The sequence below is a fragment of the Prionailurus viverrinus genome, chromosome F1, assembly GCF_022837055.1.
Source record: "Prionailurus viverrinus isolate Anna chromosome F1, UM_Priviv_1.0, whole genome shotgun sequence".
Classification (NCBI taxonomy): domain Eukaryota; kingdom Metazoa; phylum Chordata; class Mammalia; order Carnivora; family Felidae; genus Prionailurus; species Prionailurus viverrinus.
In genome coordinates, this window is record NC_062577.1 from 38,306,990 (window position 1) to 38,320,001 (window position 13,012).

A 13,012-nucleotide genomic window follows, 5' to 3' on the forward strand; every position below is an offset into this window, starting at 1 on the left:
CAAACGTTTGTACTCTTCAAATTAGGTAGGATCACCACTATTTACAGGGGAAGAAATTAAAAGTCCGCTGTGCATTTTCTATGACCCAATGATTCCACTCCTAGGACATGCCAGATTCAAATGAAGTCAAAAATGTACCCCCCAAAATGTATTAAAATGTTCACAGCAGCATTGTTTGTAATAGCCCCAAATGGTAAAACAACCCAGGTGTCCATTGATAGTGAAATAATAAATAGATTATGGCATATTCGTACAACGGAATACTGTATGGCAGTGAGAGTGGAAAAAAATGCTGCAGACAACATGGCTGAATGTCACCAACATAAAGCTGAGTGAAAGAAGTTGAATACAAAAGAACACCTACTACATGATTATATATATTATATATAATACAAACAATATATAAAATATTTGTGTATATATATAAATAATATGAATTATTTATATGTATATATATAATGTTTAAACAGGCAAGACTAACCTATGGAGTTGGAAGTCAGGGCAGGGGTTCCTGTGACAGGGAGGAAGGGGGTAGAGCTGGAGAGGAAGCAGAGGGTGGGTAGGGGTACTACAGTGATGGCACTGGTCTCCTTCTTGGTCACTTGGTGAGAACTCATGAAGCTCTACGTTTGTGTTTTAGATGGTTTTCTTTTTTTTTTTTAAGTTTATTTATTTTTGGAGAGAAAGAGAGAGAGAGACAGAGCATGAGTGGGGTAGGGGCAGAGAGAGAGGGAGACACAGAATCGGAAGCAGGCTCCAGGCTCTGAGCTGTCCGCATAGAGCCTGACGCAGGGCTCGAACTCATGACAGCAAGATCATGACCTGAGCCAAAGTTGGATGCTCAACCGACTGAGCCACCCAGGTGCCCCTAGATGGTTTTCTGTCTGTATTGTACTTATTTTCCTTTTTTATTTCTTTCTCTTTCTTTCTTTCTTTCTTTCTTTCCTTCTTTCTCTTTCTTTCTTTCTTTCTTTCTCTTTTTTTTTTTTTTTTGGTGTTTATTCATTTTTGAGAGAAAGAAAGAGAGAGAGAGAGAGTTGGGGAGGGGCAGAGAGAGACGCGGACAGAGGATCCAAAGTGGGCTCTGCACGGATAGCTGAGAGCCAGGTGTGGGGCTTGCACTCACAAACCATGAGATCATGACCTGAGCAGAAGTCAGATGCTTAACTGACTGAGCCACACAGGTGCCCCTGTGTATTTTATATTTCAATAAAAACAATGTAGGGAAAAAAATCCATTATTGTCAAGTACAAATTGAGACACAGACAAAGCATTAAAGAATACAAATAAAAGCAAGCTGACAAATGTTAAATGCTTGTCCGAGGCCACTCAGCTGATAGTCAAGCCGGGAGTGAGCCCCAGGCCCGCTGGCTTGCCTCGCAAACCCAGGGCTTGTCCCATCACATCAGCTGTGTGCTAGGGAGGGACCTGTGGCCTTGGGGATGGAAGATCGATGCACTGGAGGTGAAAATCTACTGGATTTTCAAGCAGCTCTGGCAGCTGGCTGTTGTCTGTTGACTGTTCACACGCCAGATTTCATATCCGGAAGTGTTTTCGTGTTTTCTCTACCTCACCCAGGGAGCACGGAGCATTTTTCTTGTGACCTGAAGTTCAACCTCTGACCACTGCCACAGCCTCCTAAGTGTCTCCCCGCTACAATCCAGCCAATGTACGGCTGCCAGGGTGGTCCTCCTGGAGGAGCACTTGCATGTGTCAACACATAACAGACCAACCTCCTCTCCCCTGGCCCCGTCTATCAACCTGCCTGCATCTGGACCTGTCTCCACTACCTTCCCTCCAGATATAAGAGGTGACCACCTGCCACTAGGGCCAACCCCTCTACTCCAGTGCAATCCATCCTGTTTTGTCTTCTTTTCCAGGGCCATTGAAGCTTCCTTCTCTACTGAACGATCCCCATTAGTATATAAACATGCTATCATCTTCCGCCTTTCTAAAAAAACCCCCCTTTGATTCCACATTTACTTCCAGCTGTCACCCTACTTTTGCTTCCCATTAGAACAAAACTTAGAAAAAAATCAAAGAGATACTTGTCTGTATTCTCTATCTCCAGCCCTTACTGACCATTCTCTCTCGAGTCCACTCATCACTGCAGTGAACCCAGTCTTGTCGAGGTCCCAATGGCTTCCATCTTTCCTGTTACCGTGGTCAGTTCTCTGTTCTCATCTTATTAAACCTCTTACCAAGAAAGGATACGGTGGATGCTCTCTCCTCCTGTAAGCCCCCTGTCCATTTGCTTTCTGGAAACCACTCTAAGTTTCCTCCCACCTCCCTGTCTCCTTCATTGGCTCCTTCTCCTCTTCCAATGCCTAAATGTTGGGGCAATGGAGGGCGTGGTCATTGGGTCCTCTGCTCTTCATTCACACTGCCTCCCTATGTGATCTCTTCCAGGCTCATGGTTTTAAGTATTGTCTATATACTGATGGCTCCCAAATGTAATCTCTAGCCCCACTGCCCCGCTCAGCTCCAGACTTGTACATGCCCAGTCAATCCAACGCTTCCTCTTTGACATCTACCAAAACTTAAGTTGTTCAGATCAGAATTCTTGATCTCCTCAAGCCACTCCTGTTGTTTCCTACTTCAGTAAATGGCACCAAATTTACCCAATAGCTCAGGCAGGACCGGGCTCCCCACTCTTCTCTTTTCCCCCAGTAAGTCAGCCAGTCCTGTCTGTGCTACCTTTGAGGTGTTTCCTAAATCTGACCACTTCTCCCCAAACCATCATTGGCCTCCTGCCTAAGCTACTGCAACACCCTTCCAGCTGGTCTCCCTTCTCCCCCAGTCTTGCCCTCATACTGTCTATTCATCACAAAGCTGGCAGAGTGATAGATCCTTTTAAAAACTTAGATCAGATCACATCTCTCCCCTGCTCAAAACCCTCCAATGACGTCTCATGGCACTTGGAAGAAAAATTCAAATTCCCTCTGCTGCGCTATAAGGCCCTCCATTATCTGAACCCTGCTTACTTCTTGGGCCTTATCTCCTCCAACCTCCCCCGCCCGCCCCTTGCTCACCCTGCTCTAGTTACACTGGCCTGACTCTTTCTCTGACATACTAAACCTGCTTCCCTACCCAGACCTTTTTGTTTGCTCTTCCCTCTGCTTGGAAAGCTTTCTCCAGACCTTCCTAATGGCTGGCTCCTTCAGTCCATTCCAGGCCCTTCTTCTATGCCACCTCTTGGACAGTATCGTCCCTGATTACCTTATAGGAGATTGTCATATACCCTTTCCTGAAAGTGCATTCTTCCTTACATGTCTGTAACATATATGTTATATGTGATGTGTATATGTTATATGTCATGTATATACTTAGGTACATGTATTCTCTGTCTCACCCATTAGAACAGAAGCTCCGTGAGGGCAAGGACCTCATCTGTCTTCTTTTCTACTCTATCCCAGTGCCTGGGAAGCACCTAATATAATAGAAACTTACTAAATAGTTGGAGAATTAATGGTCTAATGGAGTCCTCCCCGCTCCTTATAAGTCCTGACTAGAAAAAGAATGCAGAGAATGGAAATGGGTGGAGGGAACAGCAGTGAGGGAAGGAAGGGTGGAAACTCAAGTTTGGGGACCCTCACTACCAGGATTCCAACCCAGCACTCTGCTGCCTGCTTTGTATATATTACTTGCTTCAACCTCACAGCTATCCTACGACTAGGTGTTATTTCCATTTTAAAGATGGGGAAACTCCGGTAAAGTAATTTGTTTGGGTCACGTAGCCAGCAACCAGCAGGGCAGGATTTGAATCCAGGTCTAGCTGCCTTTTGACAACACTATTCTAAGCACCAGACTCAATACATTCTGTAGCCAGAGCTTCACTAGAAGTTCTGCCCCCAGGGCGGTCCACCTCTGGTGGGGGTGCAGGGTGGAAATGGTAATGCTGGCCCTGCTGGCCTGATCTGGAAGGAAGGGCTGAGGAAGTGACCCCCTGCGGAGCCCGTGGGTCTTCCCTGAGGGAAAGCAGGTGAGAGTGTGGGGGTGTGTGCAGGCTCACGGCCTTGCTGTCATCAGCAGCGCCCCGCCAACCCCGCTGGTCATTTCTGCAGCGGACCCCAGAGACAGGTGGAGCCAAATTTGTCCAAAGTGGCCTAGGCTTTTCTGAGCTCACGGAAGTTGCAGACAAGGAGAATTCACCAGTCCCGATCCCTCCCCCACTCCATCTCCCTTGATTCTGCAATGTTTCTAATCCAGCCACCCAGTGCGAGCCCTGGCGCCTGGGGCGTTAAATAAATTAGGCTCAAAGAAATCAAGGGAAGGGGGCCAGGCAGGAAGTAACTAAATAAGCCCGCCTTCTTCCTTAAACTTTAAAAAAAAAAAAAAAAAAAGGTTGATTTGGCATCTACACAAGTATAAAGTCTGAAGAATTTAGGGTGGGGAGAAGTCTCTCGTGCTGTGCCAGACAATTTCAGTACCTTAGCCAATTGAATCCGCACAGTAACCCTTCAAGATTGATGCCATCTTCCCACTTGTCAGTAGAGCAATGGGGCCTCCAGAAGCTATGTTAATGAGATGGTATTAATAATGCCACTGGGTCCAGAAGGTACTCTAAAATTGATCCCCGTCTTCAGGTAACGCGCTCAGATGATGGGGGCAGAAGTGGAATCAGACCTGATCCTGTCTGGTTCCAGACACCCCTGGGCTTTCTATTCCCCACACTGCCCCCAGGGGCGAAGTGAGCCCTTTAGGGGAACTGATACTCAGAATCTAGACCCCTTCTTTCTTTGCTGCTTATGCCAAAGGAGGTCTAACAAACAAGAAAGCACAGCCCGATCTGGAAAGGCCTCTGTATTATTGCCCAGGATATTCTTGTTTATCCAACTTGGCAGGCATATGGATATCAGCTTCTCTTCCCCTGGCCCCCCCCTCCCCATTCATTGTGCTTTGTTGCTATAACTGCCGTGTGTGTGTGTGTGTGTGTGTGTGGACTTTATGCATGTAGACTTTAGATCTCCAAGGACAGTGCCCTTGACCCCTCTGTGTTCTGCGGCTCTCCCAGTGCACTTCATTCAGGCGTTGTGCACCGTGGGCCCAGCTGTGCTATACTGACATTGTCTGATACGGATACTCCAGAGTCTCTTGGGGAGAAAGAGGCTGAGGGAGGGCAGCCAGGTTAGATGAAGACCTTGTCCTCACTCTGGGTGTCTGCTCAGATGTGCCTCCTCCTGCCTCACCATGGGGACCCTGAAGCCCCCAGCCTGCCAGATGCCAGCGGCAACCTCCCCTCGGTCAGTGGGACTCATACTCCTCCCCTGACCATCTCCCACTCACTATTGAGCTGTTTCATTTTTACATCTCTTCCTTGCTCCTATCTGTTCTGCCTCCCTCCTGCCACGCATCCCACCCACCTGAGCCCTTCTCCCCACCGTCCTCTGAGAAAAGGTGAGCACTGGGGGGCAGTGCTAAAGGTGGGAGCAGGCACTGGTGTTTCACTGCTTAAAATTCGTCAGATAGTCTCTGCGTACAGAAGCCAGTTTATAAAATATGAGTAAGAACAACAATTCAAACAACACTTTGTTGTTTGATCAACTACTTTTTCAAACTCTAGACGGAGGCCCCTTTCAAACTCCAGGGAGAGATTTTTTTAAACTTGTCCAACCCTCCCTGGGTGCCTGCTTTTGCCTCCCCAGGTCAACAGGCCCCCCTCACCTCTTCTGCCCTCTCCACCCCAGCCTCCAGGGCTATTTTGGGTGTGTACCAGTCGGGGTTAATCTCCTTAATCGTGGAGCCGTGCTGCCCAGTGCACTCCTGATAGGGCCCAGGCCTCTGCAAAGGGCAATCTGAGGGTTAGTGGCACCGGCCTCGGGCATCCCCATCCCTGTAGAGAAGCCATGGACACTGGGTCGTGAACTGGGACTGGTAGGGGAGGGGAACAGCGAGGCTGTGTGAGCCAGAGACCCAAGGGGGAGGTCAGGAGGCTCAGGCCCAGCAGCCACTGGCTAGTGGGGTGCTTCTGGTTAGCTTCTCAAGGGAGAACCTGAAAGAGCTTCCTTCACCCCCCACCCAAGTCAGCTGCCCCTGCTCCTGGCTGGGTGCAGGTGCTAATCCCCAGCCCCTGGTAACGCCAGGGAGAAGGACAGGGGAGACAGGCTGGAGATTTTCTTTCCCACTTGGGAAGGAAAGAGAACACATGAGTTGACCTGCTGGGATCAGGTTCCTGAAACCTGAGCCAAGCACAAGGGTTTCACTGAACTGTTGGCTACACACCTGCCCAGGGGCTTTGTCTTCCACCTGGGCAGAAGGAGAGTCCCTGGAGGACTGGGGCAGAACACACGGGCTGAGAGGTCTGCCCCTTTAAAGGGAAGGAGGGAAGCCAGGGGTCAGCTCTGCCAAGCCCCACCTCCTGCTCCGAACCTTCATTCAACAGACAGAGGTTGAGGCCCCACCTTGTGCCTGGCCCTGTGTTAGCGCTCGTCCTCCAGAATCACACAAGCTGGCGAGGAAGAGATATAAGAAAACGGGATGGGGCCGGTACAGAGAGGTACTGGAGTGCTCAGATCAGACATGGTGCCTAAATTTGCCTGGCAGTCAGGGAAGGCTACCTGGAGGAAGTGGTACCTGAGACCCGAAGGGGTCACGGGGGTGGCCTGGGGAGAGGAGTATTCATGAAGGAGGGAGTAAACCAATCCCGGACAGCCCCGGAGTATTCCATCCCATGAGGGAGAAGCCATCTGAGGCCCCTTCCACAGTCTACACCCCTCCAGCACGATAGCCAGAGTATGAATCTTGGAGCTCCTCCCCCAGAGAAACCAGAGCTGAAGACCCAAACTGGGCCTGCCTTCCACTCTCAGCTTCAACAATTATCAACTGGTGGATGATCTCATTTCATCTATTCCCCGACCCACTCCCCTTGCCCACATTATTTTAAAGCCAATTCCCTCGTATCTTATCAGTTTTTCCCGTAAATATTTCAGTATCCATGTCTAAAAGGCAAGGGTTCTTTAAAAAGTGCATCCACAATACCATTATCCCACCTAAAAGGAGGTAACAAAAAATTCCTAATGCCATCCAATATCTGGGCAGGATTAACTTCCCTAATCCACACTTGGTTCTAACAGTTTGAATCCCGAATCCACACTTGGTGTTAATATTTATGTTCCTAGTCTTGGGGGCAGGGATGAACATTCTGCCAGACTAGACTAGGTGATAGCCCAGTGCTTCTACGACAACGTATGAATATGCGGTCGGTGCTCTGTAACACCTCTGCGGTGCTTCTGTATGTGTGTGTCTTGTGATCCTAATTAGATTATAAATTCTTCAGGACAGGGGCTGGCATGACTGCCTTTTTCCGTACCCTGGTGTGGCAGGGAGGAAGAAGCGTAGTCCTTAAAGCTGGGCAGGCTACTTGTTGCTTATGTGAACGCAGGGCGGTTATTCAACCTCTCTGAGCCTCAATTTTTCTGCTCTGTACAATGAGAATAAAAAGACCTATCTCCCAAGAAGTGGGAAGTTTAAATAAAAGAAAGGGTGAATATGCTTAGCATGTAGAAGTTTCTCAGTAAATGCTCATTTTGCTGTGCTTTCTTGAGTCAAGCGAAACAGGCTCACAGTTACTCCTTGTTTTAACTAACTTCTAGTGCCTTACAGGGAGCAAAGGCCACTCTCAGTGAGAGCCACAGCCAGTCCAGCAGCCGGGAGCCCCACCTGGAGCTGCCCTGTGTTTGTGATATCAAAGGCCCCCCAGCCTGAGCATCCAAGGTATGTTTGTTTATTGTCTACTCTGGCCACTAGTTAAACAGACACACTTGGCTTGCTCAGCCCTCCAGGAACTAAAGGAGGGAGGAGCTGGGCAGGGGTAGAAATTAATGAATTAATAACTTCATAGCGCCATTTATTGAGCATTTATTACACGCCAAGCTCTGTGCTAAGTGCTTTACATTATTATCCTTTCCGTTTTCACAACAGTCCTATGGGCTGGATATTTTGTAGCTGAGGGAAGTGAGACAGGTTCTGTCACTTGTAAGCTACTTAGTTATACAGACAGGAAGAGAGGCTGCTACTCAAACCAGGCTTTTCTGGCACTTAAATCCAAGTTCTTAATCACACACTCACTAGCTTCCTAATGGTGCCAAAGAAGCCACTTTTTTATTTTTTTAAATTTTTTAAATTATTTATTTATTTATTTATTTTAACGATTATTATTTTTTTTTTTTTTAAATTTTTTTTTCAGTGTTTATTTATTTTTGGGACAGAGAGAGACAGAGCCTGAACGGGGGAGGGGCAGAGAGACAGGGAGACACAGAATCGGAAACAGGCTCCAGGCTCTGAGCCATCAGCCCAGAGCCCGACGCAGGGCTCGAACTCACGGACTGCGAGATTGTGACCTGGCTGAAGTCGGACGCTTAACCGACTGCGCCACCCAGGCGCCCCTTAACGATTATTTTTTAGACAGAGAGAGACAAAGCATGAACAGGGGAGGGGCAGAGAGAGAGGGAGACACAGAATCTGAAACAGGCTCCAGGCTCTGAGCTGTCAGCACAGAGCCCGATGCGGGGCTCTATCTCACGGACCGTGAGATCATGACCTGAGCCGAAGTCGGACGCTCAACCGACCAAGCCACCCAGGCGCCCCAAGAAGCCACTTTTTTAAAGCTTATTTACTTATTTTGAGAGGGAGAGAGAGCACGAGTGGGGGAGAGGGGCAGAGAGAGGGAGACAGAGAATCCCAAGCAGTCTCGTCAGCACAGAGCCTGACACGGGCCTCGATCTCACAAACCATGAGATTATGACCTGAGCTGAAATCAAGAGTTGGATGTTTAACCCACTGAGCCACCCAGGCGCCCCTAAAAGAAGCCACTTTTTCATCCAGATTTACAGAGATGACTTATGCCCATGGCTCGGGATGTACCCTGAACTCCAGCCAGCCACTCTGCCAACATATGCCCTTGGACTGGATGAGGAAGAGTGAGGACAGCCTATCCCTACAAGGGAAAAATGACCCTGAAGTCAGCTCATACCATCTCACGTACACCTGTGTGAGTGTGTCTGCACACCACACACACGCACGCACGCCACCCTCTGTTTCCTGACTGGGGCTCTGCCTGCAGAAACAAGTGTGCCCCTGGCAGGGGTGAGGGAGGTAGGGCTGGGGAAGAGAAGCGTGCCATGGTTTCAGTTGGCTGAGGAAGAAGGCTTTTGAGAATGAAATTTCCCAGAGTATAAGAGTCCCTCGCACTCTCCCTAGCCTAAGCATCTTGCTTTGGGATTAAGAATGTTCTGCATTTGACTTCAGCCTCAGGAGTATCTTTCTGCATCCCAGAAGCCACTGGGCACAGAGCCTGGCGACTAGGAGCAGGGGGAGAGAAGGGTTGGGGGTCCACGTGGGGGATTTACAGAGGTGCCAAAGCCTGGGGTGCACTGCCTGGCTTTCCCTACATGTCCTGATAGGCGTCTTGAGGTACCAGGCCCTCACGGGGAGTCCCCTCCATCCTTTCCTTGTTTTCCATAAGCATTCTAGTGTCTGTTCATCATCAACCGAGTGGTATCCGAGGCTATCACCTTGCCCACGCAGTAGTGAATTTCTGAGCCTTCTGACTCCCTCACTCCCAACTTCTTGGTGAAGGCTTAAACACGGGCCCGGCGAGGTAGAGATAGAGGCAGAGGTCCAGCTCCCCTACCTCACTCTCCCTCATCCCTCCCACCCCCATCCCTTCACTCAAGGAGCCAGGGCTGTGCCCACAAACGTGCTCTGCGACTAGCATCCGGCACAATCTCCTACCCAGCCAGACATGGTACAGAAGTTCCAGGAGATAATACTGCCTTTCTCGTTTCCTGTGCGAGAATGAACACGGCGTTTGAGGCTCTGGGCCTTGGTTTCCACAGACGTAAAACAGCGCACGAGAATTGAGATTGAACTTTTTCATGCGAGAATCCGCAAGTCACAGACAAGGTACCAGAGACGTGGCCAGTAGGTACTGAGTAGAAGAGAATGGGCGCAGAGACAGGACCGTTTCCCCACCAGACACTCTCTGCCGCGGCCGGGGGTTCTACAGAGCCACGCTCAGGTGGAGGCCAGTCTAGTTTGTCCCCAGAAAACTCACATATGAACACATGGTGAAAAAAGAACTCTCCACGCCAACCCAGGAAAAGAGGAAGCAGGTTTTGCTTAAGCCCGTCCTGGGTGTGGGCAGATGCTTCCCCTCTGTCCCCTCCTCATGGCAAAACCCTGCTGGGAAATATCCTTGTCCTCCCCCAAAGGGGCCTGTCTGGTTGTAAAAGGGCTTACTACCAAAAGGAGGGGACCCCCCCCTCCTCCAAGATGCCCCTCTAGGAAGTGCAAACCCCAACTCCCCTGGGAGCGAAACGGAAGCCATCAGGTTAAGATGCATTTCCCACTTCACAGACCCCACCCCCACCCCTGTCTCCCATCGCCGTGGGAGGCCCATCTGCCCCTGCCTCCTCAAATGGTCCACGTGCCACGAGTCGCCCAGAGGGCTTAAAAACCAGCAGTTCTGCAAGGAGGGCCTGACTTGCTTTCCTGGGGTGGCTGCCAAGAGACCGTGAGCATCAGTCTATCCTCTGCCCATCCTCACAATGGAAGAAATGAATGTGAAGGAAAAAAATGTGCTCGGGGACAAACAGGGTGTCATCTCGACAATGGACGCTTCAAGGACTTTCTCCAGCTCCCATTCTCCTAGTGGCCCTATCTGCTGTTGTGGGATGGTGAGTTCTGCTAACACGGCCAATTTGTGCTTTAAACCGAAACGAGGGGTAAGAGGTTCACGGCTGCCAGTTCAGCGGATGGTAATTGGTTCCGAAGCATCACATCTTTGGCCAACAAGACCTTCTGCTCTAAGGAGAGAAGCATCCGAGGCGCGAGTTAGGGTCTCCCGCCCCTCCCCTCCCCGCCCTCCCCCCTTTCCTCTAGCATATGGTTCACTCACATCCACGGACATCTCCCTCTGAATAAGTTTCTTGGTCTCCTTTTCACAGAAGCTGAGCATGGCCTCCCGGTTGTACATGCCCGTGGACCGCTTCTCCGTCTGATTTCTCTGCCGCAGCCCCACGGGGGTGCTCCCGTCCGGGTCCGCCACGTCCAGCTCCTTCTCCAGCTCCTCCATCTCCTCGGGAGACAGGGTGGACAGCAGGCTGTCGATGTCGGGGTCTTCACTCACCTGCCGGCGATACTTGGCTACCTTAGACATCCTGGCAAGGTGCGCTGGGACTCTTGCAGGGGCTGCTGGAGTCCTGGTGGGCGACGAGGGGGAGGCGCAGAGCTGAACTAGACGGAGCAGAGTGGGCTTGAGAGCAGACTCCCAGCTGGTCGAGGACGCGGTGGCTCCTCCGCCCTGCCCTGCGGTGCCACAGGTGCCGAAGCGTTAACTGCAAGCTAGCTCCGAGCCAAGGGCTAGTGGTCTAACCAGCGGCCAATGAGACTTGACAACGGCCTGGCCCCGAAAGGGGAAGCCAATCCCCACACAGGGGGGGCGGGCCTGCCTCGCTGTCAGAGCTGTTTGAAACTTGAGGACATTCCAGGGAATCTTGGAGCTCTGTGTGACCAAATTTAGTACAGAGCATTTAGCCTTTTAAAGACAAGGGGGCCACGCAATGAGAAAAAGATACAAAAATGCAGAGCCTGGCAGAAGCTGATCAGAGCCACGGGAGGGCCAGAAAAGCAGGGATGGGGCCATGGGGGTTCAGAACAGGCCAGCCCCAGGCACGTCCTGTTCAAGCACATATCTGACTTCTCCACCCGGGGTGGGTGTTGCCGTTGTTGGTACGTGGTCCACTGACTCCTTTCTACTGTATTTGGTAATGTGCCGGGGGACTTCCAGTAGTTTACAGCCCCAGGAAAGATACGTGATTCCAGATCATCTGAACTACCTGCCCACCCGTTCTCTCTGGGAAGGAGAACCCTAATGCTGAGCATCAGAGGCCCCAGCCACTTCTTGAGAGACAGAGAGAGAGGGAGAGAGAATAAATCTTCACTGTGTATCCAAACTGAAAACTTGCAGGCTGTTTGGGGAAGACAGTGGGACCGCGGAAGTCAGGAAACTCTTGAAGGACCGTCAATTTCCATGAAGTGCCATGGCTCTTAGCGAGAGGGTTCAGACCTCCCTCCCTTCTCATCTGCTTCCTCCGCTGCTGGGGCATCTGTAGACAGATCTCCTTTGGGAGCACCGGCAGGTTGCCACTCCACGTATAAATCCAGAGCACGACCGAGTGTGTCTTCAGGGAAATATAATTCTGGGCTGTTGGGAGGGATACTATGGCAGCAAGTCTGGCATGTTTCGTAAAAGGGCTTTCCACTGCTCATCCATCATGCTGCCTGCACAAGTCACAGAGACACTCAATCTCCTGCCCCCCTCCCTCCTGCCACAAAATCCCTTCTAGAAGCCCTGGTGTAACCCATCAGGGTAGATGCTTCGATCTTTCCTGGCGTCTTTCCATCCTAAGCCAGAGAGAGACCGTCACCTGATCAGCATCTGCTGAGTCCAGGGATCGTCTGGGACAAAAACTTGGCCCTGGCATTTAACGTCCACTAGTCTGGCTTTAGGTTAAGGCTGAGCAGGGGATGGCGCTGACTGGCGGGACTGGAGTGCAGAGGTGAGGCAGGGAGACCTGAGAGGAAGGGTGGAAGAAAGGCTTAGAGAATCCTGGGGGTTGTCATTTTTAGGAGGCAGTAGTCAGTCTGTCGGTGAGCCCGTAAGCATGTATTTATCGAGTGCTTACTATGTGTCAGGCATGGTTCTAAGGGCAAGGCATGTAACTAAAGATAGAAAATCAGGGGCGCCTGGCTGGCTCAGTGGGTGGAGCATCTGACTCTTGGTCTCAGGGTTGTGAGTTCAAGGCCCATGTTGGGTGTGGAGCCTAACTTTAAAAAAAAAAAAAAGAAGAAGAAGAAAGAAAATAAAAAAGAAACTCAGTGTGGGCCCTGCCTTCTTATAGCTTACTTTCTATCAGTGAAGAGAATTAATAAGGAAATAATTTCAAGTAATTCATTAAACAATTAAAAGCCTACAAAATGCCTCAAAAGAGAAGTACAGGGGCCATAAGGA

The 13,012-nt window shown here is 50.3% G+C and overlaps 1 protein-coding gene across 1 annotated transcript in view; it reads right to left on the minus strand.

Annotated features, from left to right (window-relative positions):
• LMOD1 (leiomodin 1) overlaps positions 1-11,368 on the minus strand; it is a 41,919-nt gene extending 30,551 nt beyond the window's left edge. The window contains exon 1 of the mRNA XM_047841117.1: positions 10,898-11,368. Within this exon, the coding sequence (XP_047697073.1) occupies positions 10,898-11,158 (261 nt within the window). The 5' untranslated portion in view covers positions 11,159-11,368. The remainder of the gene's footprint in view (positions 1-10,897) is intronic.
• Positions 11,369-13,012: the final 1,644 nt, after the last annotated feature.